The sequence below is a fragment of the Aspergillus pseudoviridinutans genome (assembly GCF_018340605.1).
Source record: "Aspergillus pseudoviridinutans IFM 55266 DNA, scaffold_3, whole genome shotgun sequence".
Lineage (NCBI taxonomy): Eukaryota > Fungi > Ascomycota > Eurotiomycetes > Eurotiales > Aspergillaceae > Aspergillus > Aspergillus pseudoviridinutans.
The window spans coordinates 4,128,071-4,151,308 of record NW_025091283.1 but is presented as its reverse complement, the minus strand read 5'-3'; the positions used below and the strand labels follow the sequence as shown (position 1 = coordinate 4,151,308).

General features: G+C 51.6%; 9 protein-coding genes across 9 annotated transcripts; 4 read left to right on the top strand and 5 right to left on the bottom strand.

Moving 5' to 3' along the window:
* Positions 1–317: 317 nt before the first annotated feature.
* Asppvi_005217 (WD40 repeat domain-containing protein) lies at positions 318–5,281 on the bottom strand (the record flags this gene model as incomplete). Its single annotated transcript, XM_043301142.1, has 5 exons — positions 318–3,457; positions 3,517–4,301; positions 4,359–4,667; positions 4,751–4,874; positions 4,930–5,281. 5 exons carry the CDS (start codon positions 5,279–5,281, stop codon positions 318–320), a joined length of 4,710 nt encoding a protein of 1,569 aa, XP_043157077.1.
* Positions 5,282–7,917: 2,636 nt separating this feature from the next.
* Positions 7,918–9,101, top strand: Asppvi_005216 (FAD-dependent oxidoreductase; the record flags this gene model as incomplete). The annotated part of the gene is made up of 3 exons (XM_043301141.1): positions 7,918–7,946; positions 8,020–8,615; positions 8,671–9,101. 3 exons carry the CDS (start codon positions 7,918–7,920, stop codon positions 9,099–9,101), a joined length of 1,056 nt encoding a protein of 351 aa, XP_043157076.1.
* Positions 9,102–9,574: 473 nt separating this feature from the next.
* Positions 9,575–10,829, bottom strand: Asppvi_005215 (translation machinery-associated protein TMA46; the record flags this gene model as incomplete). The annotated part of the gene is made up of 3 exons (XM_043301140.1): positions 9,575–10,007; positions 10,065–10,615; positions 10,770–10,829. The coding sequence occupies 3 exons, from the start codon at positions 10,827–10,829 to the stop codon at positions 9,575–9,577; spliced, it is 1,044 nt and encodes a 347-aa protein (XP_043157075.1).
* Positions 10,830–11,766: 937 nt separating this feature from the next.
* wos2 (Hsp90 cochaperone SBA1) lies at positions 11,767–12,679 on the bottom strand (the record flags this gene model as incomplete). Its single annotated transcript, XM_043301139.1, has 4 exons — positions 11,767–11,847; positions 11,910–12,089; positions 12,148–12,473; positions 12,658–12,679. The coding sequence occupies 4 exons, from the start codon at positions 12,677–12,679 to the stop codon at positions 11,767–11,769; spliced, it is 609 nt and encodes a 202-aa protein (XP_043157074.1).
* Positions 12,680–13,386: 707 nt separating this feature from the next.
* Positions 13,387–14,133, top strand: Asppvi_005213 (ESCRT-III subunit protein VPS24; the record flags this gene model as incomplete). Its single annotated transcript, XM_043301138.1, has 2 exons — positions 13,387–13,434; positions 13,495–14,133. The coding sequence occupies 2 exons, from the start codon at positions 13,387–13,389 to the stop codon at positions 14,131–14,133; spliced, it is 687 nt and encodes a 228-aa protein (XP_043157073.1).
* A 792-nt stretch (positions 14,134–14,925) lies between these two features.
* On the top strand, positions 14,926–16,993 carry Asppvi_005212 (uncharacterized protein; the record flags this gene model as incomplete). The annotated part of the gene is made up of 5 exons (XM_043301137.1): positions 14,926–15,141; positions 15,200–15,229; positions 16,255–16,419; positions 16,473–16,543; positions 16,597–16,993. The coding sequence occupies 5 exons, from the start codon at positions 14,926–14,928 to the stop codon at positions 16,991–16,993; spliced, it is 879 nt and encodes a 292-aa protein (XP_043157072.1).
* A 335-nt stretch (positions 16,994–17,328) lies between these two features.
* On the bottom strand, positions 17,329–19,755 carry optD (small oligopeptide transporter, OPT family; the record flags this gene model as incomplete). Its single annotated transcript, XM_043301136.1, has 3 exons — positions 17,329–17,624; positions 17,680–19,527; positions 19,587–19,755. The coding sequence occupies 3 exons, from the start codon at positions 19,753–19,755 to the stop codon at positions 17,329–17,331; spliced, it is 2,313 nt and encodes a 770-aa protein (XP_043157071.1).
* A 992-nt stretch (positions 19,756–20,747) lies between these two features.
* On the top strand, positions 20,748–21,350 carry Asppvi_005210 (nucleotide triphosphate diphosphatase NUDT15; the record flags this gene model as incomplete). Its single annotated transcript, XM_043301135.1, has 3 exons — positions 20,748–20,835; positions 20,891–21,096; positions 21,153–21,350. The coding sequence occupies 3 exons, from the start codon at positions 20,748–20,750 to the stop codon at positions 21,348–21,350; spliced, it is 492 nt and encodes a 163-aa protein (XP_043157070.1).
* A 216-nt stretch (positions 21,351–21,566) lies between these two features.
* aglA (putative alpha-galactosidase) lies at positions 21,567–23,123 on the bottom strand (the record flags this gene model as incomplete). The annotated part of the gene is made up of 1 exon (XM_043301134.1): positions 21,567–23,123. One exon carries the CDS (start codon positions 23,121–23,123, stop codon positions 21,567–21,569), a length of 1,557 nt encoding a protein of 518 aa, XP_043157069.1.
* Positions 23,124–23,238: the final 115 nt, after the last annotated feature.

Genomic DNA, 23,238 nt, shown 5'->3' with positions numbered 1-23,238 from the left:
AAATCCTTTAGAGCACATCATGAATCAGGCAGGGAATCTCGAATCTCTCAAGGTAACCCGCGTGATCATGGAAACTATAGGGTGAAACAGACGCAAGGGTATAACAATTGATAATCACGTAGAGATATGGGAAACAAGCTCAGTCATTGCAGACTGGAGTTGGGGGTGGGATTTAATTAACGCGCATGGTTAAAATGGTCATCAGTCATAAGAATTATAGGCTCAATGAGACATGGAGCGAATCACGGTATAGGAGTCAAGCAGGCAGGATATAAAAGGTTATTTCACAGGCATGTGATCAAAAAGAAATGGCTAAGTTATGTCCGGCCGTCCGACATTTGTACACTTTCATAGGGGACTCCGGAAGATGTCCAGTTGTCTACTCCGCGGCTGTTGCTGCGCATGCGTGTTAGATTCCGGATCTTGTGCGTGAAGCTCTCGTTAATGCTCTTGCCGCGCCGATGGTCAAACGAGGTGCGCCGGCGCTCGATGGTAGGCCGCATTTCCGTACTGATCGCCGGAGCCGCTGTCATAGCTCGAGGGAGCAACCTGCCCAGGTTCTCGTTGTCAATGGCAATGTCTATAGTCCCCGAGGATGCCCGAGGGGAGGCAGGTCCAAGGGGAGCGGGAGGTGGAGGAGGCGGCGGAGTGTTTAGATGCTGCAGCTCAGGCAGGATTGGAGGATTCTCAAATTCCTTTAGGCCCATGGAATTTTCGATAGTCTCTTCGATACTGACAGTGACTGGAGAGGAGCCGTAGGCATAGCCACCGGAACCGCCCAACTCACGAGAACTTTCTCGCCGGTGACCGACGTTCCGGCTCCTGCTGGTCGATCTGCTTCGCGGGAGGCGCGGGTTGAACCTCGGATGTGTTGGCAGGTCAACGGGCATGGGACCAGGTTGATGCTCTGGCATTGGAACGGACATTGAACGGCCGATTCTCTCGGCTTCGCCTTGGTACCTGGCATCACTCAGTGTTATAACGTTGTCTGGAACACTAGATCCAGACGAGACAGTCTCTTCGTAGCCATTGGGGTATTTCGGGTGACGCATGGCTTTTGGAGTCGCTGGCAGACCAAGGGGTCCTCCTGATCTCGACGAGTTCGAATCGGAGCTGCTAGGATAGTCCGGCGAGGCCTTGCTGGTCGACGCTCTTCTTCTCGCCGGTGTACGCTGATTGACAGAGGTTCTGGACAGCGGTGGGCTGCCTGGGGGGCTTCGGGTGTGTTGTAGCTCTCCAGGAAATGGTATGTTTGGGGCTGAAGGGTTGCGCGCAAGTGAAAGCCGCCGGGCCTCCAGTTCGGCAGCTGCGAGCTCCTTTCGCCTCTGTTCTGATAGTGCTATAGGTGGCAAGGTTGCAGCGCTCGCGTTTCGAGCTTGCATCTGCATCTCTTCCATTTCACGGTTTCTTTCTTGTAAGTACGCATCCGTCTGAGAAATACCATTTGTCATCAACCCGTTCGTCGCCTGTTCGGTGTTCGTGTTCATGTTCGTATCCTGGCCTTGACGATTACGAGACGTTGCTCGCGAATGTCTGCTCTCGGGAGACCCATCCCTTCTCAACCCGCCCTTGTCAGGACGTCGGCTGCTACTGCGTGGGTGACTCCGCAATCTTTCTCTGTCACTAGCGACCAGCCTCAGAGCATCCTCCGCTTGAGGTACGGGTAATGGGGCAGACGGTGATCTCGCACCGGAGCTTTGCCTATCGATGCTGCGCCCCCGATGACCAAGGTCATTCTTGTCGCCAGCCGCTCGGCTGGCAGCGTGTCGACTGGCAGAACGATGCCGACGACGCTCCGATGAGTGTCGAGAACGTGGCTTTCTCACTCTGCTGCCATTGCGTGATTTGCTAGCAGGATGCTTGGTCCCTGTGCTCTTGCTGTATTGAGCTATTTCCTCTGGGGACATGGGAACCGGAGAGGACGGTGAACGTTTAGCTGGCTGAATGTATCTTCTCTCGTTTCGTCCTCGAGTGGTTTCCTGGGAAGTGTTCCTCGAAGTGATCCGTCGTGCTGAGCTTTGGCTGATTGAATCATCCGTATTTCGCCTTCCTCGACTATATTTCTGTGAGCGATAATTCGCCTCGTCTAGGCTGTTGATGTACTGGTCGATGCTCCGCCCGCTGACACTGGGGCTCTTTGCTGAATTGTAACTATTTAGTGTCGAGGCTGGGCTCCGAGTATTGCTCATGGTGCTGCTAGGTGGGCCTAGCAAATCACTCTCTGAAGCACCGGTCTGGAACAGGTGAAGCTGGAGACCATCTGGCTTTCGGTCTCTTGATCCATTCCGACTGTCGGAACGTTCCTTGAGGGCATCGAAAACGCCAGGGCTTGGGGAAGGAAGACCCTTGATGGTTGCAAACTTATCCGAGTTCGCCTGAACGGCAGTTTGCGGACTCGGTTTGAACGTGTCTTTTTCAGGATTGTACCGTGCAGACGGCAACAAAGACGACAGGACCTCCTCATCCTGACTTTTGGTTCCATCATGCAGCCGGCTTGAGCTTCCCACCGACGAGGCATATTCCACGGAGTTACTCAAGCCACTTGACAAGAATGTGGGTGGATGGACATCGACGGGCGTTTCTCCAATGGAGGGCAAGCGTCTCCTGTTGAACGCAGGCGTGCCTGTCCTTGCGTTCATTGCATTGTTCAGACTTTGGATATTGTTCGCCCTGTAAGACCCGAATCCTCCAGGGGACACAGCGGACCCTCCTACAGCTGACTCGGCGATAGGTGTAATTCCAGGGGCATTAGTGGGTGTCCTGTCGTCTGATTTCAGACCCGGGAACCGAAACTTGCCTGGCTGAGAGTCAAACGACGTGATCAGCTTGAGGGCTGGAGTTTTCGCGTTTGGTCTGGTGCTAGGCGGTATCTTTGGCTGTGAATTCGGAGGCGGGCGGAGGAAATTGGATGATTGTTGCTGCAAAGGCTGTGGCTCGGGAGATGTCATCGGTGATCTCCCTGAAAGAATTTCCGCAAAAGACGCAGCTTGCTGAGCAGCGGGAGAAGTCCAGGGATCGGAAGGCTCTACACCGGTACACATGAAGCATCGAATTGCGAGCTGCTGCTGAGCATGGGAAACGACGTGTTCACCCCATCGTCGCACCAGATATGACTGGCGCTGCCAATCCGTGGGCGTCAGGAGACAGGTCATCAGGATAGCTTCCATGTAGCAGTTCTGAGAGACATAGACTTCGATAGCTTCGTTCTTATCGCCCAGGCCCAGCAAAACGGTAGCCGACGTATGTATGTCGCCGATCTCTAGCAGCTTTTGCGCAAAGGCTTGGCCAACCTTGTTCGCTTGCGACTCTCCATTCATCTGGCTCATGGCTAAGAGCATCCAATCGGTCAACGTCGCCGGCCCAGAGTTGATCATGGCCGCTGTCGCGTCAGAGTCGGATTGGCCGAGCCATTGCGCCAACAGAATGGCACTTTGGCTGCCGGACGGGTGACGAAGGACTGCTCATAAGGTCAATTCGAGATGTCGAGAGCGCGAAAATTTGAAGGTGCTCACTCACGTTCGTCTCTAATCAGGTCCTGAATATCTTCATCCCATCCGAAGACGACGCTCAGCATCTGTCGCCGAAGGTCGTTTGGTGTGAGATGTGTTTCATCTATGGGGCGATGGTTCCTATACGGTACGTCGTTGAGACGCGCGCGTGTGAATGGAAACAAATCAATACGCTGGTCTGCTGGGCTAAATTGCACCTCATTCCGCAGTCGGGATCCCGCACGAGAGCTTTTCACCGACGACATTGAGACTGAGGAGGCGTACGTGTAGGAGGCCCCGGACTGCTGAGGAGTCTCTCTTCCACTTGCTGAAGCTAGCGAGAACGATGTACMCGTCTGCCCCGACCTACTTGGTGGTGAAAATGGCACCATCCTGTATTTCCCCGAAGATGCTTTCGAGCTGACAGAGTTAGCGTGACTCCGTGATGATACTGGACTTCCCATCTCTGCACGCTGCTGCCGTACGGCATCTACTCCGCTTTGGTCGAAAGGCGGCCGGCCGTCGTACATACGCGCTGATTCTCTGAGATCCGGTGGATCCTGTAAGACTCGTGACTCTAGGGATCCTCCCCTCGGGTCGTCAGAAGTTGCTGTGAGGGCTCCAGCAGGAAGGTGCTGCACATTAGCAACCATTCCCGGATTATCTAAATCGTACTGCTGCACTGTGTAGTTAGGGCCAAGAGTGAAAAGAGTAGCAGTCGGGCCATAATTAGCGAAACCACGAGGGTTTTCTATTGTCGGAATCGGTTCGTAAGTGACGTGTTTCGTTTTGACATCCCATGCCCAAGTCTCCCTGAAAGTCGTTACGGGTTAGGTGCTCAATCGTATGATTAGAATTGATTACACTTACCCATCAAGAAACTGCACAATCCGGCCGTTCTTAGACCAAGCCATCCACTTAGGCTCAGCTGAAGAAGAGTCGGATCGCTTGAGAACTCTGATGACCCGCGGAGCCTCTTTGCCAGGGGGCTTTGAAATACTCCAAACTCTCAAATCTCCATTGAAGGATAGAGTAGCGAGCATATCGGACTTTTGCTTTGATGACGACGCATGCCATGCTAACGAGACGATGGGTGACGGGCCTCGTGACGTCGACATGGTATGTAGGATGGTAAACGTGGGATGAAGAGTGGCGATCAGGATGGAACCGTTCTGATAGCTGATAGAAGAGTCAGCCGAAGCTTTCAATCGATAATGTCGTCCTTTCCACCCTCCTTCTCCAGTAGAAGATTATTTACATACCCAATGGCATACGTTCGGCAGTCAGAGGCCGGCGCCAGAGCTGTAATGGGGTCGAAGATGGTCCTTGTCGAAACATGCTCCGAAGTGGAAGGCTCGAAGAGAATGACATCGCCCTTGCCGTTTCCTTGAAGGTCATCAGCATGCATCCTCGTCAATCGTGAGGGCAAGGTCCTCCTTACCAAACGCTACATTGCCATTACGCATCCAGGCAGCTACTCGTAGGTGGTCGAACGCCGCAAAACGAGCGAGCTCAGCTCCGGTAAACAGGTCCCACACGATCGTCGTCTGTCCCGTGTCATAACTGGCGACTAATCTTCCCGAACCTCGTTCGCTGACATTGTCCACAGATATGAAAGAGATATCCGCCTTATGATGGTCGAACCGTCTCTCGAGTGCGAGGGTGTCATGATGGAGGCAATTAATCACCGATCCTTGAGCGTAGAGGAATAATGAGGCTGTCGACGCACATGGCTCGAAGGTGGTTTCCGGTGCCTGCGATTGAGGTGTCGGCGGCGCAATCGGAGGAGCCATTGGTTTAATTGTCGTACTTTTCGTATCAGGAGGGGGATTTCTGTTCCATGTCAATTCAACCATTCTTCGGGGTCCTGCGGGCGAGTTGCTGGCGTGCGAGCTGAGTGAGACAGCGTCTCTTTCTTCTGTCTCGCCGTCCACTCGTAATTGTACGGCACTATCAGAGTCGAGCTCGCGAAATCCGAATTCGAGGTTCTATTGCAGATTTCTCGAAGTGTTGGCGCACGTGGAGTGACAGAATGGGTGTTGTTCGACAGTACAGGCACCGCTCAACAGCATCCCCGCAGCTTCGGTGTTCCTCGCAGAGAAATAATTTAGGACTGTTCAGTTATGACCGAACAGAGTACTATCCAGCTAATCACAGCTTTATCGTAGCTTCGATGACGAGATACAGTCCGCTGAATTAGTACAAAGCTTCGTCTCGGGACATGGACTCAGGAAGAAGCAGAAAGAGAACCGACAAGACGGTCCGGCCCACCGTAGGAGTAGGGTAAGAGGGAAACGGAAAAATGGCAAAAGCTATAACTAGGATAATAAGGTCAAAATCTGAAATAGGCGAAAAGTGCGATTATGCAAGGCCAGCAACCGCAATGTATCGCAGATGCAGGCGACTGACAAGGAATAGTATGCACTAGGCGGGCTACCACGTTATATGGAGGGGGGAAGTACATAAGAGAAGAGCCGACAGGGTTTTGAAAGTCCAGGAAACCAAGGAAAAGGGGTTTCAGAGGAGTCCACAATGGAGACTGTTTTCTATGATGGAGTGAGTGAGCGACGACTGAAAGGGTGTGATTCGACATTCCCTACGACTCGACCCTCATCGACAATCTGTTAGACCATGCAGAAAAGATACAAAACGTTTGGAAGGCGGCACTAAGTTACCTTAGTCGAGGATCGAACTCACCAGCCACCAAGCAATGGCAGCTCGCGCCAAGGGAGGTGCATGGCGCTTGGTCTGTATCGGGGGGAGGCGAAGGTGATTTCATGACTTCATTAGCGGAAGAGTATAAATGAGGGAAAGAGAGTGTATCCAGTGACATGTTGATTGCACTTGATTCCTCTCCAGCGCTAAAGCAGTACAGCACACTAGCGAGGTATCTGATATCCATACAGCGGTACAGCCACAGGACACAGGACACGAGACTGCAGAGGGCGGACAGACAGACAGGCAGCCGAATGGGATTTGGAGAGGAGAGGAATCAGCGCTAACAGGTTAGACTAAGGCAGTGGAAGGAATTAAAAGTCGATCAAACGCATAGCGGGCATGGTCGGACGGAAGAAATGTGCGAGATGTTGCAGCTCCTAGCGGTAGTGAGACCGGGGCATAGCACGATCATAGGATGCTTTGCAGCCGGGAAAGTTTGGAGCTAAAATGAAAATCAAACAAAAATAGCCGATTTTCAGACCTTACAAGGGACAGAAGATATCCCGCTGTCATGATCATCGTCTTCTCTTATTGCCATTATCTCTCTAGGGGATGATATGTATTGTTGTTAATTTCCAATGAGAGACAGGTCAAGAGCACGCCCAGTAGAAGCAACCTAAGCCAGTGATCAAACAATCCTGTCAAAGTCTTCCACCTTTTCAAGGCGGGGTTAGGACGAATTATCTGTATTGTCAGATGTTAACAGGCATTCTTCTTCTGGACGGCCTAAAGATGATGCTGCCAGGAACCCCCATCACGGACGCTGATTGGCTGGCAGCAATGCAGAAGGCGTTTCTTCACACTGCAGGTCTCATCACCCGACCCAACCAATCACAGCCCACAACGGCCCTGTCGTCCTCCTCCCGTGACCAGCTGGGCGCGTATTTGAGCAGGTTCACGAGAGATAACTGGATGCTTCAAGTGGCCAAAGGATCGTCTGTCGATTCGTAGCTACCTCAGGTGCTCGAAGCAGAAGATCTAGGAAAGAAAAGGAGTCGGCATGATCGAGGGAACTGATTCCCTCGAGCAGTGTGCCGAAGTATATACCTGTCTATGGTGCGCCTAATTAGAGAGGCAGGACAAGCTGCAACAGTAGTATTGCGGAATAGTAGATACTAGGTAAACCTTGAACCTCAGAGCTCACCAGGCATACCCAAATTGGCCAATTCCTACGATGCAATGTGATGTGATGATGAAAAGTTCTGTGCTTCATAGCTGCTGCGGAGATGCCCGACAAGCTCACAACCAAATATGCAGCTTCAAAGTCAATGTCCAGCCAGGATGGTGTGACAAGAATCCAGCCCCGGCTCGTATGTGATTGTGATCCGATCCATGGTGGCTTTCCAGTAATCACTAGAGCGATAAGATTTGGCGGGGTCAAAGAGGCGGTTAAACTGTCATGTAAAAGCTCCGACAGTTCAAAGGCAAGCATGGTTTAACCTCAACTGCTTCTGTATATAGAATGGTAGATAGAGACTGACAGATCCGAAGGGGATAATAATACAGCAAAATCGGATAACCTCATACCACCGAACCATGATCGGAGACTCAAACGTCTCTTTTCTGATAACGGCAATAGTTCGGACTCCAGACTGACCCCAACATGCGGGGATCCGCTTATCTCCATCTCACAATGCAAGATCACAGTCCAAAGTTCTCATGAAGACTAGAGAAATTTGGGTTGGATCGAGTACATCGTGTGTCTCGCAAAATGAGTGAGGAAACCATAGTAGTTATCGGGTACGTCGGTTTTCCTGTATCAAACCAATCCACTGCCATAATGACCCGAATATATAACACTGACTCATTGCAGCGCGGGCGTAATCGGTCTCACCACAGCCCTTCACATCCAACAACACCTCCACCCCTCTCAAAACATCCTCATCGTCGCCAGAGACTTCCCCAACACCACCTCGCTCAATTATGCTTCACCCTGGGCCGGCGCGCACTACCGCCCCGTCCCAGGGCCCTCGTCTTCCCCGCAAGCCGCAAGAGAAAACAGCCAAGCACGCCGCACATATGAATACTTCAAGCGCCTCGCCACCGACCCCTCATCAGGAGTCCAACTCATCGATGGCGAGGAACACCTCGAGGCGCCGCCCCCGGAGTACCTGAACGAAGCCAACATCCAGAACGCGTACGCGCATCTTGACGGCTTCCGCCGCCTGACGCAGGATGAGACTCCCCCGGAAGTGAAATGGGGCGTGCGCTATCGCACCTACGTGGTGAACTCGCCAGTCTACTGCGCCTATCTGCTTCGAAAGTTCGTCCTCAACGGCGGCCAGACGAGAGAGTACACGCTCGTCGATCCGATGGAGGCGTTTGAGCTGGCGGGCACGGGGACCGTTAGGACAGTTGTGAACTGCTCCGGACTCGGGTTCGGTGATCCCAAATCATTCATTATTCGAGGTATGAGCCGCAACTCTTCGAGTTTCAAATTACAGCTGCTGATAAAGGCTACCAGGGCAAACGTGTCTCGTCCGCAACCCCTGCTCTGTGACTATCACCCGCCAAAACTCAGACGGCACCTGGTCGTTCTGTATCCCCCGGCCTCTGAGCGGCGGGACAATCATCGGCGGTACCAAGCAACCGCATGACTGGAACCCGACACCCTCGCTTGATACGAGGAAGCAGCTGCTCTCTAATGCGGCGAAATGGTTCCCCTTTGCGAAGGAGAGTGGAGGGCATTTCGATGTCATCCGTGATATTGTCGGACGGAGGCCGGCGAGGGAAGGGGGGATGAGGATTGAGGCGGAGAGAGTGGGTGGTGATCGCTTCATTGTGCATGCCTATGGGGCTGGGGGACGGGGATTCGAATTATCGTGGGGAGTTGCGCAGGATGTTGTGCAGTTGATGTTTGAGAATGGGTTGGCGCGGCAGAAAGCGTCGTTGTAGACATTTGAAATCAATACAGAAGACTCGTTCTAGAATCCTAGCCAGTCGCTGATCGACTCCACTACTTTGACAGATGGGAACCTGAAGCGGTTGATGCAAAGCATTGACATGTAGCGCTAAATCTAGTCAAAATCATTTTCTACGTACAAAAACGGCATACAGCATGCCAGCCTCTGTTGTCTGCATCCACGTCACACATGATTGCGACGATCATGTGTCGCCTTCTGCCCCCTGCCCTTCCCTACACGCATTGGGACATCGGCCCCAAACTCCTGTGCTGCACAGGAGCACGTATGGAAATGACAGAGGACAAAGCGTCAAACGCCCACCCGGCAGATATCTCAGTCCTGGTTATCAACACGATCACCATCACGGGCCCGGACATCCGCCTGGAACGCCGGTTCCAGTGTGGGAGGTGCCATGCCCGAATTCGAAAGCCCAAGTTGTTAGAATCTTGGGTGAGTCGTACCAACTCAGCCTTCGCCCTCTTGGGCAACGGTCTCGTCATTCGAAGATGGCGTGACGGAAATACCAGCCAGACGGGCAAGACGTTCCTCTTCTTTCCTCTCCCGTATACGTTCGGTCTCCCGCCGCAGAGCTTCAAGGTTCCAGGTTTCGTCGTCCTCATCCTCCTCCTCGCTCTCCTCCTCCGCACGCCAGTTGCCGCTCTCGAACAGAGCACGACCTGTGGCCTCCTTGGCCTTGCGGGCTTGTTCCTCTGCAGCCTTCTTATCCAGACGCTCCTTCTTCCACTTGGCGAAGGTCTCGGGTGTCACCGGTGTCAAGTTGCCGGTGAGCTTGTGACGTTCCGATTCGAGCCAGTCCTCGAGGGTTAGCGTGTTCAATGGAGACTTGTCCATCATAGCCTTCTCAGCAGCTCTCTGCTCCTTTGTCTTCAACACGAATCTAGATAATCATGTTAGATTCATCGTACAATGCATAAAGAGATGCACTAAAACATACCCAGGTGGCAAGCTGTGTTTGTACATGCACTTGTCGCCTCCATTAGGACAAACCCAGAACCAACCATACTTCTGGTTCTCGACCGCCTCAATGAAGAACTTGCAAACCTTCTCGGTAGTCGTCCGAGGATTGCCGTGCTTGCTGAGAACAACTTTGCGAAGTTTCTCTTCGTCCCACTGGTCCATCGTGTCACCCTTCTTCTCCTCCTCCTCCGCAGCCTTCACATCTCGTGAATCGGTGTAAAGATCCTTCTTGGCCGCTTTCCGCTCAACGTTCGGATCGTGACTGAACTTGCACTTCTTTCCCTTTTCACAGTTGCCCTGCTTGTAGAAGACACACAGGACGGTCTTCGGGTCKACACCGAAAGGAACCTTCTGAACCTGCACGGGCTTGAACAATTCTAGGGTTTCCTTCTTTGCGGCCTCGGCGGCCTTCTTCTCGGCTTCACGACGGGCCTTCTCAGCCTCCTTCTTCTTGGCTTCGGCGGTCTTGTTGTGTGCTGCTTGGGCTTGGAGCTGTGCAATCTGCCTCTTCGCGGAACCACCTTTTTTCTGTAAGAATGTCAGGTCAGTTGAGTTTCAATAATAATGGGATGATATCGTCTCCGAAAGTTCGTAACGTACGTTTTTCATACCAAAGGTCTGTTCACGAGAAGAGTCAGTAAATCAAGTCCAAAACAGTTCATCATTCAGCGTCAGCACGAACCTTGTCCTCGACCGTGGCCTTCGTCTTCTTCTTCGCCGGCTCAGGCTTCTTGGGCGGCATTTTGGCTATGTCCTTGTGATTTTCTAATCTGCAAAACGTCTATTAAAAGGCAAACAATTTCACGCCGAATTTGGCGGTGGCGCTGGGCTCGTTCGCAGTCAATCAAGGCTGACGAGCTAAATCGACCGAATATTTATAATGACAGAGATGAAGAGGGTCGATCCAAGCGTCTTGACAGATAGACGAAAGTGGGTTGACACCTCAAATGCAGCGCGTGCAGCGATCGTGAGAGTGGGTGAACTTGGAAGATCTTGGTTGCGAGTCCCTCCACATTTTCAAGAGAGGATGTGGGTTTCMAGAGAATGTGGCGGCACAACCTTCGAAAGGCTTCTCTCCGCCAATGAGTTTCGACGCCCAGAATGCGGTCGACCAAACATTCGGACTCGACCAAACTCGGAACAATTTTTGCATTCTGGTCATGCCAGAGGCATTACCAAGGATAATATTCATAATGAAGAGTTGGGTACTCTCTATTCCCATCTCTCAGTCATTTTGGTGAGGAACGTCTCTCAGCACCACGACATCAGCAAATGGCCTGAAATCGAGTATCTTCGAGGCTCTAGGACGTCATGACTTGTTTGACGCACCCCAAGGCAAATAGTGTTACTTCTAACATACTACGATGAATTTATGCTTGGGCATAGTTGTGGCAGAACTTGCTGGTAGAGCACCTCAACTTATCAGGCGGAATAATCCAATAGCGCGAAGCGTATCTCATTATATCATTCAGACTTGCGGTATGTCCTGAGACATTATCGTCCACAGATTATGCATCTCAGGCCTCCCCGATTAGTCGCCAACGGTATACTCAGACTCGTACAGCCTCTTTTTATAGTCGAAAATGAGTAAGCTCATTCATGGCAGAGCGATTTAGTTCATAATAGGTGTTCCAGCATTCAGCTTTCACAGATCATCACAAGCTCCTTTCCATCATACTTTAAGAGACTTCCTGGATCTTAGAGGACTTGGCCTCTCCCTCGGTCTTGCTGTCACCCTCGAGCTCGGGCATTTCGTCATCCTAATAACATATTAGCAAATGCGATGCGTACGATTTCCAAAGCTCGGATCAGATCTACTTACCGATTCTTCGCCCTCAGCACCTTCGAAGCCCTCAGCGCCCTCGGCACCCCCACCGAGGTTGGCACCGAGCTTGGAGAAATCGATGTTTCCAAGGCCGCCCTGGTCAAGACCCTCGAATCCACCAAAGTTGTTTGCGTAGTCATCGTCGCCTGCCTCGTCTTGCTCATCCTCGTCAACCCACTAGCAATTGTTAGTAGGTGTCTTCTTCCGCCAAATCCACGATTGTCAAATGTCATACCTTGTCGAAATCCGTCTTCAAGAAGTGGAGCTTCTGTGTGTCCTTCACCAGACGGGGCCAGTACTCCTCCTTTAGCTCCTTCTTCCGCAATACCAGCTCGACCTCACGGTCAGTGTGGTTGACCTTGCTGTTTTCGGGGTCAATCTCGGCGTATAAGTCGAGAGAGACGTGATATTTTACGCCCTTGTTGGTTTCTCCGGTGAATGAGACATTGGTAGCGGTGATCTTCAGATCCGCGGCCGACTTCGCGACATCGGGGGTCTTGATGTTGACGTAGAGGTAGTTGCGCTCGGGATCTGAGCTGGACGAGCGCTGGGCCCATGTAACTGCACAGGAATTCGTCAGCAATGCTTATCATCTCAAGGACGAAGCGATAGCCCGAGGGTCTTCAGTGTGCGGCAGATACATATGCATTGAGGCTCAAGTGCCTGAGTTGCAATTGAGACGCAAAGACCAGCAACACACGCCGAGGCGGGGAAGGTGGAACAGAATGACCACAAGCTAACGTACCTTCAGGAGTGAGCTGAGACATTTTGATCCGCGTTAGATAGGATACTGGAAGAGAGAAAGCAAAGAAGATAACAGGAACAGATGTGCAGATCTAGAGCTGAGACGAAAGTGAAGATAGAGCAGACAGTAGGTAGAAAGACTCGGGGCTAGAAAGGCTGGTGATGGAGTCCAGCTGAGGTTAGCGCAGCTTGTCCCTCCAGAACTGGTGCTAGAAAGTACTGGAACTGTCTTATGGCGGCCGCCTACTGTTTGCTCTGTTTGCGGTCTCCGGTATGCCTGAGGTTCCATTTTTCGACGAGCTGGGACTTGAGTGGCTTGGTTTGCTGACTAATCACGTGGGAAAGTTGGTGCCGGATTCCTCAGTCTGTTGACGAGCGAGACACCGATCTTGGTCAAAGGTATTCCCGATATACGATCTTCAAGTTGCAGCTCTTATTAGTTCAGTTGCTATATCGTTCTCCTTCGTGTCGTGACATTAGCAGTCTGTTATCTTATCATCTGCATTCGCCTCGCGCAACTCATTCCAACGCACTGCCGAGTCGATACCCCACTTACAGTGACGATCAAGTTACCGAACATAGCTTGATGCCTTTTGCGACAACGTAGTCTTGGGCGCTCACGACGTCGTGAACTCTGGCTATATTCTATAAATTCACATATATTCAGTCCTCAAGAACGGAATATCTCAGGGAGATAATCCAGGAAAACATCACTGAGAGCCTCCTCACCATGGAGACTCTTAAGGCAGTATTCTTCGGTCCAGATCCTCAAGCGCAAGTACGACTATTGATGACTACTAGCTACCGATGTGTGCTGATTTGACTTTCCAATTTGCAGATGAGGAAATGCAACCAACTTATACGTGCCAATACCCGTCAATTAGACCGCGACATTGCCCAGTTGAGGACTCTGGAAACCAAGACACGGCAATACATTGTGAATGCGTCGCGCAGGGCTCAGCGAAATCCTTCGCAAGCAAAACAGGCGACTGCTGAGACAAAGACCTTTGCCCGAGAACTTGTCCGGATCCGCAAACAGTCCGCTCGGCTGACTACGAGCCGAGCCCAGCTTCAAAGTGTCCAGATGCAAGTGAACGAGGCCTTTTCGATGCGTAAGATTCAAGGCAGTCTGAAGAAGTCGACTGGAATTATGAAGGATGTCAATACATTGGTCCGACTACCTGAATTGACAGGAACCATGCGTCAACTGGCGACGGAACTGGTGCGTGCTGGTATCATTGAGGAGATGGTTGACGATGCGATACCCAACAATGAGCTCTATGAGGACGAAGAAGTTGAAGCTGAGGCGGAGGTCGACAAGGTCTTACAGGAGATCTTGCAGGGCAAGCTTTCCCAGGCCGGAGACGTCAAAGCCGAAGAACCGGCAGAAGGAGAACCGGCTATTGAGGAACAGATGGAAGATCAAGAAGCGGCCCTGGAACAGATGAGAGGCCGATTGGAAGCTCTGAAAAGCTGATTATGTACGGATTGGTCACTTCAGGCTGATGCTCCAGGGAGCATGTTGATTCCAACACAAGGAGTACTCTATTATTAATGTGGTTGTGCGTTATGTACAGGGCTCCGGGTAGAGCGAGCGTTCGGCGTTTTGTCATTAGGGACTCTTTTATTATTGCAATGTGTCAAGGCTGGGCCTAGTAGCAACTGACTCGAATATACGATTCTATTTTGCTCGTGAGAATGATTCTATATATTGTGGTAGTTCAACTGGAAATAAGTGATGAATGAGTCCCATATTTGACCCTCCCAACTGTGATTTCGAGACATCATGTTATTTTTTTAGCCGATATAATGCTGCATTCAGCTGCTTAGAACAGACGTCGAGGGAGTCCTTTCGAGAATGAGTGATTTGGCAATAATGATGATGAATGTTTCAGTTCGTACGGCCAAATCCTGATGTCTAAGGCACCAACGTCCCGCTTCCAAATGCGGCCTAGCGCCAAACCAAACACAGCCTCCTTGCCTACCGCCCTTGCGTAACTTCCTGTCGTCCATCAATCTCAACCGTCCATCGTCTTGCATCACCTCCTCCATCAACGCGTCTTTCTTCTTACTCACGTACATCCATAATTGTATCAGCAATTAATACTCCAAGCTCAATAGCGACATTCACAGCTTTTGAGCCTATTCTCCTGCCCCTTTGTTAAAGCCTCGAACCACCTAGGTGGTGCATCATCTTCACGGTCGCAAATCCGTGAATCTCCTGAACCTCTCACTCTCCAATTCTAATCACTCATTCGAACTCAACACAATGTCTGCCAAGCTGGACAAGTCTCTCGACGAGATCCTCGTCAACCGTCGTCAAAACGCTCGTCGTCGCAGTCGTCGTCCGGCCGCTTCAAAGCCTGGCAGTGCTGCTGTTCCAGTTGGAGGAGTGAAGAAGAATAAGCCCGCCAAACCCGTTGCAAAGGGGGTTCAGGGTGGACACCCGGTTGCAACAGAAAGCAAGATCATGGTCAGCGGCTTGGTAAGTTTCCATTCACGCTCCGAGCTTGATAGTGTGCAGATTTGCTAACTGCTTTAAGCCCTCTGATGTGAATGAGGCCAATATCAAGGTATGTTGATCGAGAGGCCTACGCCTTGGGTTTCTATCGCCATGTCTGTTTTTCGAGACCTTCGAGGCGTCAACGGCTTCCATCCGCGTTCGGACCCGTCGCCACGTCGCTTCCACAACCTCGTGGTGATTGCTGGGTTCGCTGCACAGGCACCTACTCCTTCCCGTCTTCTATCTACGAGCATTTCATAAACTGCTGCTACATGACGGTCGAGGTCGAGTTTTGCCGGAGTCTTGCGAGAAGCGTGTTTAGTTTGAGTCGCGAATTTGCGTTGTCAGCAATCCGCTTCCATCACTACGCTGCAGACTGTGCTCGGAGCTTTGAAATACCTTTCCTGGCGAAACTTTCCGGTTTCGCCGCCCGTTTGATTTCGCACTGCATGGAGGGGGCATCAGCGAGCGCATCAGCAAACAGCAGTAGCAGGCAAGGCTTTGCAATGAATCAGAACCATCGACGGGTGGTACGATTTATTTGTGAAGTGCGTCAGTTTATTAGGGCAGGAGACGCACTCGCAATGAATCTTAAGGATCTAGCAGCCTTGCCGAGATTGTTCTTATTGTCACTATTTGACTTGTGGGCAAACTGGGGGTTCGTGTTGGGACTTCTCTGTTCCCTGTATTTTCAGCCATGGACTATCACTTCGTTGATGGCAGGCTACCTTTGGGCGTGGACGCTTGCTATCTGCATTGCTGCAGGGCACTGACATGCATTCGTCCACTCTTGGTCTGAATGGTTGATGAGGTCGGTTTATGCCATGGAGGGATCAAACGCCCGGCCATTATTTGAAGGGGATTGTGCCGGAAGGTCAATACGGATTCCAAAATGGTCTTGTGGCTTCACGATCGTAGAGGTGGAAATACGGGTTCCAGTGGAATATGACGCTAACGCTGTGTGCTCGCTGATGCTCTGTGCTACCTGTTGGGGGCCGTTTTGCGCACTTGTCGATGTTTCGTTCATGCCGCCGTCGTTGCCAGGTTTCGCGACTTGATCTTGACTGCAGTACTGATCATCTTTCCGTCCATTAGGAATACTTCTCAAAATCCGCAGGTCCCGTCAAGCGAGTGATGCTCACTTACAACCAGAACGGCACCAGCCGGGGTATTGCTTCGATTGTCTTCAGCAAACCCGACACAGCCGCCAAAGCTGCCAAAGAGTTGAATGGCCTTCTCGTGGATGGAAGACCCATGAAGGTGAAAGACGCATTGTCCTCTTTTTCGTTCCGACCGTCTCTAACTCTCCCTAGATTGAAGTAGTGGTTGACGCTTCCCACGCTCCGAGCGTGCCAGCACCCAAGCCTCTTGGAGAGCGCGTCGCGTAAGTTCTACACCCTGTCGTCTTTCTGATGATCTTCTGTTAATTTGGAACAGTCAAGTCAAGTCTCAGCCCAAGCCTGCCACCGCCGCCAAGGCCGCCAACACCGCTCGGGGCCGTGGCGCCCGCCGTGGCCGCCGTGGTGGTGCCCGTAGCTCGAACCGTCCTAAGCCGAAGAGTGTCGAAGAGCTTGATGCCGAGATGGTTGACTACTTTGCCAGCAACGAGAATGCTGGTCCCGCAGATGCCACTGCCCCTGCCGCTACCAACGGCGCTGTTCAGCAGCCTGCTACCGGTGGTGAGGATCTTGGAATGGCCGAGATTTCTGTAAGCTTCCCTGGTTCTTCTATGCTCTCCAAATGTACAGACACTGACCTGTCGTGCAGTAAATGCTTCATGATGGATCTCTTTTTTTTTTTTCTCGAGGAGTGGCAGGTCACTCCTATTGACTGAACCAACCAACTCTTGGCAAAGTCCTCTGGGAAATCCGGCCCGCTCGCCGCTTTCTTTTCAAACTACTGTTTCCGGATTCTTGCTTTCAATGTTCCCTTAACGCGATTCCTCTCCCGGCATTTGTTTTATTCCTCTTTACTTGATATGGCAGTTTCAGTTCGGCTTTTTATGGGAAACTTCGGGGTAGTCTGGATGTATTCAATAATTTCTCAACAAGCTTCGTCCGACGATTGCAATAGAAATAACCTAGTTGACTAGGCAATTGTTTCCATCACGCGTATATGAACAATATATTCTGATTCTTGTCACCGCTGTAAGGAGATACTGGCGTAACATCAAGTCCAAGTTCCATTCGGTGGACCAAAGTATCCAACATCTGGCATTGGTTTCCAGGCGACTCCCTGTCCATCCGCCGTGTTGAGGTAGACCGTGTTCCCCCACCAGTTTGGAAACACAGCACCAGGATACGAGATGCAGAAAAATATAACGATGCCGCTAAGCGCCAGGCCTGTGTCGAGAGCCGCCGCGAGGACGTAGTTGTATTTCGTCCACCAAGCAAAGAAGCGGCGCTTGATGACATGATTGAAGGCGAAGTTGACGAGAGCCCAGCTGGAGTAGTTGATACCAGTTGCTTGGGAACGCATCAGTAGCTGGCAGGACTGAGACACTGAGATCTAACGACTTACCTGGTGGGACGTTCCATGTGCCCACGAAGATGAGAGGCCAATTCATGGACTTGAAGATGCTGCGATTTGTGTACCTGTAGAGGAGGTACGTAACTACTGGAGCGAGGGCACCGATCCAGAAGAAGTGCAGGAGAGACGAGTAGATTTTGCCGGCGGAGTAGAGGCGCCGCGGGCCGACGAGACCCCAGATGACGGAGGATGAGTACACGGTTCGGCCGTTGGGGCAGGAGAAGCCGTCTGGTTGGTCCTTGGTGCAGATGCCGTCAATGTTGCCGAGCATCCAGAGTGTGACGCCGGCCTGGGTCAGGGCCCCGAGGATGGTGGCGGTCCCCTGCGCGACAAAGAGCAGCCGTGGAGGGATCTTCAGGTAGTGGCCCAGTTTCATGTCCATGGCGAAATAGACGCCTTGACCGACCACGTCCGTGCTGAGGATCTTGAAGAGCATATTTGCCAGGGGCTTGCCTTCGAACATGTAGCCGCCGATGAACTCGCTGAGGACATTGAGCTGGTTTGCGTCGACGTTGGTGATGCCCTGGACGATTCCGCAGGGCACCATGTAGAGGGCTGGGATGACGAGGGCCAGGAACACGCCGTAGACGGGGAGTTTGGTTTCGTAGACCTCAACCAGCACAATGGCGATAGCGGTCACCGCCACAATGACTGCAGCATACCAGTACCAAGGAGTTTTCCTATAGGATCTCATGAGCCTAGCATGGATGTCTAGCCTGTTTTTGCCCTTCATTGCAGCCCAGATGTCGCCCTTATGCCAGACCGCAATGTGAGTAAGCACGGACGTGATCGACGCGAAGGCGAGTCCGTAGACGAACGCGAATGTGGCGCTTAGATACGGGGGCGAGTACTGCTTGTAAGCGTCGATATTCAAGGTATTTTGGGAGCCCACAACTCGAGCTGTGTCGTATACGGCCCCTGTCCGATCATAGACATCCGCCGTCATCATTGGAAGGTAAGCAGTATACCAAGTGTTCGTGTAGTAGAGAGCAGGAACAACACCCCAGAAAAAGATTGCGAAGCCCGCGAAAACGTTGATGGCTGCCCAAGATGGAGATAGGAGGGGATTCGTATTGTACGCTACCTGGCTCCAATCGAAGGTGATGGGGCTCAAGCCAAGTCCCGTCTGCATGCCGAAAAGCTGATTGACAATAACGTTTTTAGGTGCAATCCAACAGATCCAGGTAAAATAGGAAAGGCCCGTGAAAATGAGCCCGGGAAAGAAGTACCACACGAAACCGGCTGCAGTGACATACAGAAAGAAGCGCAAGCGAGAGATCTTCCATCCATTCGCAACGGAGTTGGCGCGAGAATGGAGAGTTTCCAGCATAGCACAGTTTGACAGAACAGCTGGCCAGATAATGTTCGCGGGCTCCACGAGCCATGGCGCAGCTAAACCAGCGATGCCGAAGCCTAAAAGCTGCGCGCAGATCACAACAAGCACCGAGAAGCCCGCTTTGAGACCAAAGTTGTAGAAGTTAGAGCTCGAGGCTTGAATGATGTTGGTCGAGTCGGCACTGCCGTATCCGAAAGAGACATTACTCATGATCACGATGATGGCATGTTCCTTGATATTGAAATGATGATCTGGGTTTACGCAGAAAGAGCCCAATCGTCCGCAATGAACCGTCACTACGGGTAGTATTTTCGCGAGAAAGACGCCACATGGATAGGCAAGCAGCTCCGCAACAAGCGAGACAATGTGTACAGATGGGTAACGGAGGGAGAAGAATTGATTGATCCCAGAGCCTAGAACGGTGAAGATGGCACCGAGCATCCACATCCGGAGCGTATTGACAGGCATATGCGGATCGTCAGTTTCAGGAACCACTGCTCGGACTATACAGCTTTTGGAATTAATAGAGAATCCAGTATTCATAGCGCGCACAACAACAGACCTTCCGCAAAGGGGGAGTGTTCCGATTCGTAGTCATACTCCTGGTTCTCCTTCAAGGCGGAGTCGAGATCGACTTCAAGTTCATCCAGGCGGCCAATTTCTACCTCTGGATTATCTCCTGCGTGAGAGGTCTTGAAAATATGATCTTGAGCTTTCTCCTTAGATGCCATGGTGAGAGTTGATGCTTTCTAGCAGAGATCAAAGTCTTTGTCATGGCCCGCCAATTGATGATGATGCAAAGATAAAAAGCAACGATTTCGAATGAGTCCTCTCTCTTTTAAGCCTTGGTCTACAAAGCTTGACCTGCCCATCTGATTTTAGCCAGACTCACTTGCAGTGCGGGGTCACAAAGATAAGCCATGTTGCATCTCGAGTGGCACGGCCCATGGCGCGGCAGGACATATGGTGAGGACATGCAAATCGAAGTTACATGGCGCTTCATTTCCAAAGTGATACAATTGTCATTGATATGTGGAGGGAACCTGGTCGCATCTCCCCTCTATTTCTTGCGCTTGTCATCTGAGAGCACCAGCGGCAAGGCAGGAAGATGATGGTGAAGTTTCCCATATCGAGGATGTCTCTAGTCTCCAAGATGCAAGGTCCGACATTACTCGTTATCAGGGCGCTTTGATAAGGAACGGAGTAGTTCCTTGCTTGATAGGATGGCCGACAGCAGGCCGGCCGAGTGATAACGAATTCTCAGCTTGCTGATTGGTATAGCAATTATTCGGGCCAGACTCATTCCAAATGGCCACGATGGCGATGCATGAGATGAAGGCTTGAGATTAGAAGATGGGGAGATGATGGTCGATGGAGATGCTCTGTTACGGAGACGAGTTGGAGATGTTTGATTTGTATGCACTGCTTTCCCAAATGGGAAAGTGTCTTCATAAAAGTCAACAACACATGCATCTACCAACTTCAACATCGTCAGAGGCTGAGCTCATTGAGCAATATCTAAGAAGCTTAAACACTCATAAGCCCCCATGTTAGAATTAAAAATTTCTCAACCGCAGCAGTCAATTAGGTGAGCACTGCCCCCCAGCCTGATTCGTATGACTCACTAGAAGGCTGTGCTACAGATATTCCACATAAAAGGCACACCTGCGCTTAAAAGACCATTGAGTTTCAGTACGCAGATTTTTGCTGTGGATTGTTCATAATGAATCCAAGAGTAGGAGTTGGAGTCGTTGTCCTGAACAAGGAAGGGAAGGTTGTCCTGGGCAAGAGGAAGGGAAGCCACGGTGCCGGTACTCCTGTCTTTCACTTTCCCTCTATTTTGAGTGGATTCTGATGGTGGACTAGGAACTTGGGCATTTCCTGGCGGCCATCTTGAATTCGGCGAATCTTTCGAAGCCTGCGCAGTACGGGAAGTGCTCGAAGAGACAGGCCTCTCAATTCACGACGTACGTTTTCTGACTGCTACGAACGATGTCATGGAAGCCGAAGGAAAGCACTATATTACTGTTTATGTCGGTGCTATGGCCAAGGAAGATAACGCACAGCCACAGGTGAGCTGGAACCATCCCCCTGTCAGTGATGCCTCCCTACTAATTCGTGGTTTCAGATAATGGAGCCTGAGAAGTGTGACGAATGGCGGTGGATAAGCTGGGAAGATGTTCGGTCGTGGTTCGAGAAGCAGGTACAGACTGAGGGAATTGAGACCAGCGATGACCAACCCAGGCTATTCATTCCTCTCCTCAATCTCTTCCGACAACGGCCGACCTTTGACCCGACGAAGAGTTATGATTCTGCACAAGCATAGTACTTCTCTTTTCTGGATTTTCATCAATTGTGTGGATCTATGGTTCTTTGGCGACGACTTACCGAAGACTTCTCCTTCTTTCAAAATATACGATGAGTACATACTGTACAGTTTATGACAGGGGATGCCATCAAGGGATTCTCACCTTGGAAGATTCCCTACAATTAGGAAATTGCCAACACGAGCGGCTACTATCTGCAGCTTATTAAGGTCTGTCTAACTGGACTTGACGTCTACACCACTGGGCAGACCGAATACCTGGCTGTCTTTTTCCAACCCACATTGAGATATTCCTCCCCCCTCCGTCAAGCACATCTTAGCGCCTTCAGTCTTGAGATTTCCGGTTATCGCATAAGTCCACTTCTGGTCTTGGTGTCCAGTGCACAACTCAACAGATATTTGACTGCTTGCAGTCAAACAATGCGACGTTCTTGATAGCGGACGTAGATTTCCCAGCTCAGTCACCTGCCAAATCTGCGTGTCCGATCCTTTGCAAGCCTCGAACCCAACCCTCCCACCATCTCCATCCGTGAGACAGTTCCCCGACGCTGTATTGAACACAATCCCCGTCGGAATGACCGCAGAGCACTCCTCCGGCAAAGTGATCCTGTACACCTGCGTAGCATGCGAGTCCAGCCTGACCATCATCTCCTCCTCCACCACCTGCACCTCCCCATCCCACAGATTTTTAGCCGTATACGTACACCCCCTTTCTAGCCCTATCCACTCAACTGGCACCTTAACCATCGCCACCCCATTCCCCCGATTCAACACCGCAAGCAACCGATCCCCACCCTCCAAACTCCTCGTCAACACATCAACCTCCGCCCCCCGACTCGCCAACGTCGCCTGCAACCCCAACGCATCCTGATCAACCCTGATCAACTCCTCGTTCCTCAGGATCGCCAACTCTTCTTCCGAGAGCCCCGGAATATACGCACTAATAATCAATGGCGCTGAAAACGACGCCCACAGTGCAAAGTGCGAGCGTTTCTCCTCAAGCGTCAACCCAGGATGATCCGATATCAAAAAGTCCGGATCATTAAAGTACCCGGGCCGCTGGTATCGCGCCAGCAGCGTGTTATAGTGATAGTTCACCATGATACTGTCCCAGGCGCTGCCCTGTCCGACATAAACGAGGATATCAGTTGAGTGACGCGCCAATTCCCCAAAGGCAGGGACCCAATCCATGACCTCGTACCAGGAGGTCAAATTGGGGGTTTCGGCAAAGTAGGCCGGAGCGCTTTCGGAGAAGATGAGCGGGGGGTGCATCTGCTGCAAGACCGCATGCCAGTGTGCGTAGCGGGCTTTGTACTCTTCTTCTAAGGTGCGGGAGTGCTCCGGGAAGACGTTGCACCCGTCTAGCTTTAGATAGTCAATTCCCCAGGCTGCGAAGGTTTGGGCGTCGATGGCCTCGTGTCCGAATGAGCCGGGATACCCGCCGCAGGTAAGGTTTCCTGCATCCTGGTAGATGCCTAGGTGGAAGCCTTGGGCTTTGAGGTGGTGGGCGAGCCAGGGGATGCCGTGGGGAAATTTGGTCGTGTTCCATTGGAGGGAGGAGTCTGGGGCGCGCTCGTAGGCCATCCAGCAGTCGTCTAGGTTGAGGCGGTTGTAGCCTGCTTCCTGGAGGCCGGTTGAGATCATTGCGGACGCGGTTTCGACGAAGAGCGTCTCGTTGAGGTCGCACATGAAGCGGGCCCAATTGTTGAAGCCCATTGGGGGCGTAGGTAGGAGATTGGGGAAGGAGACTGACCCCAGGGAGAGGGGGAACATTATTGGTATTAGGGTATATAGGAGGGATTTTGTTGTGTGCATTGTGATATGTCTACGTTGGCCCTGATAGACGGTCAATTATTTGCGAGTATTCGGGGCTTATATACCTGATGAG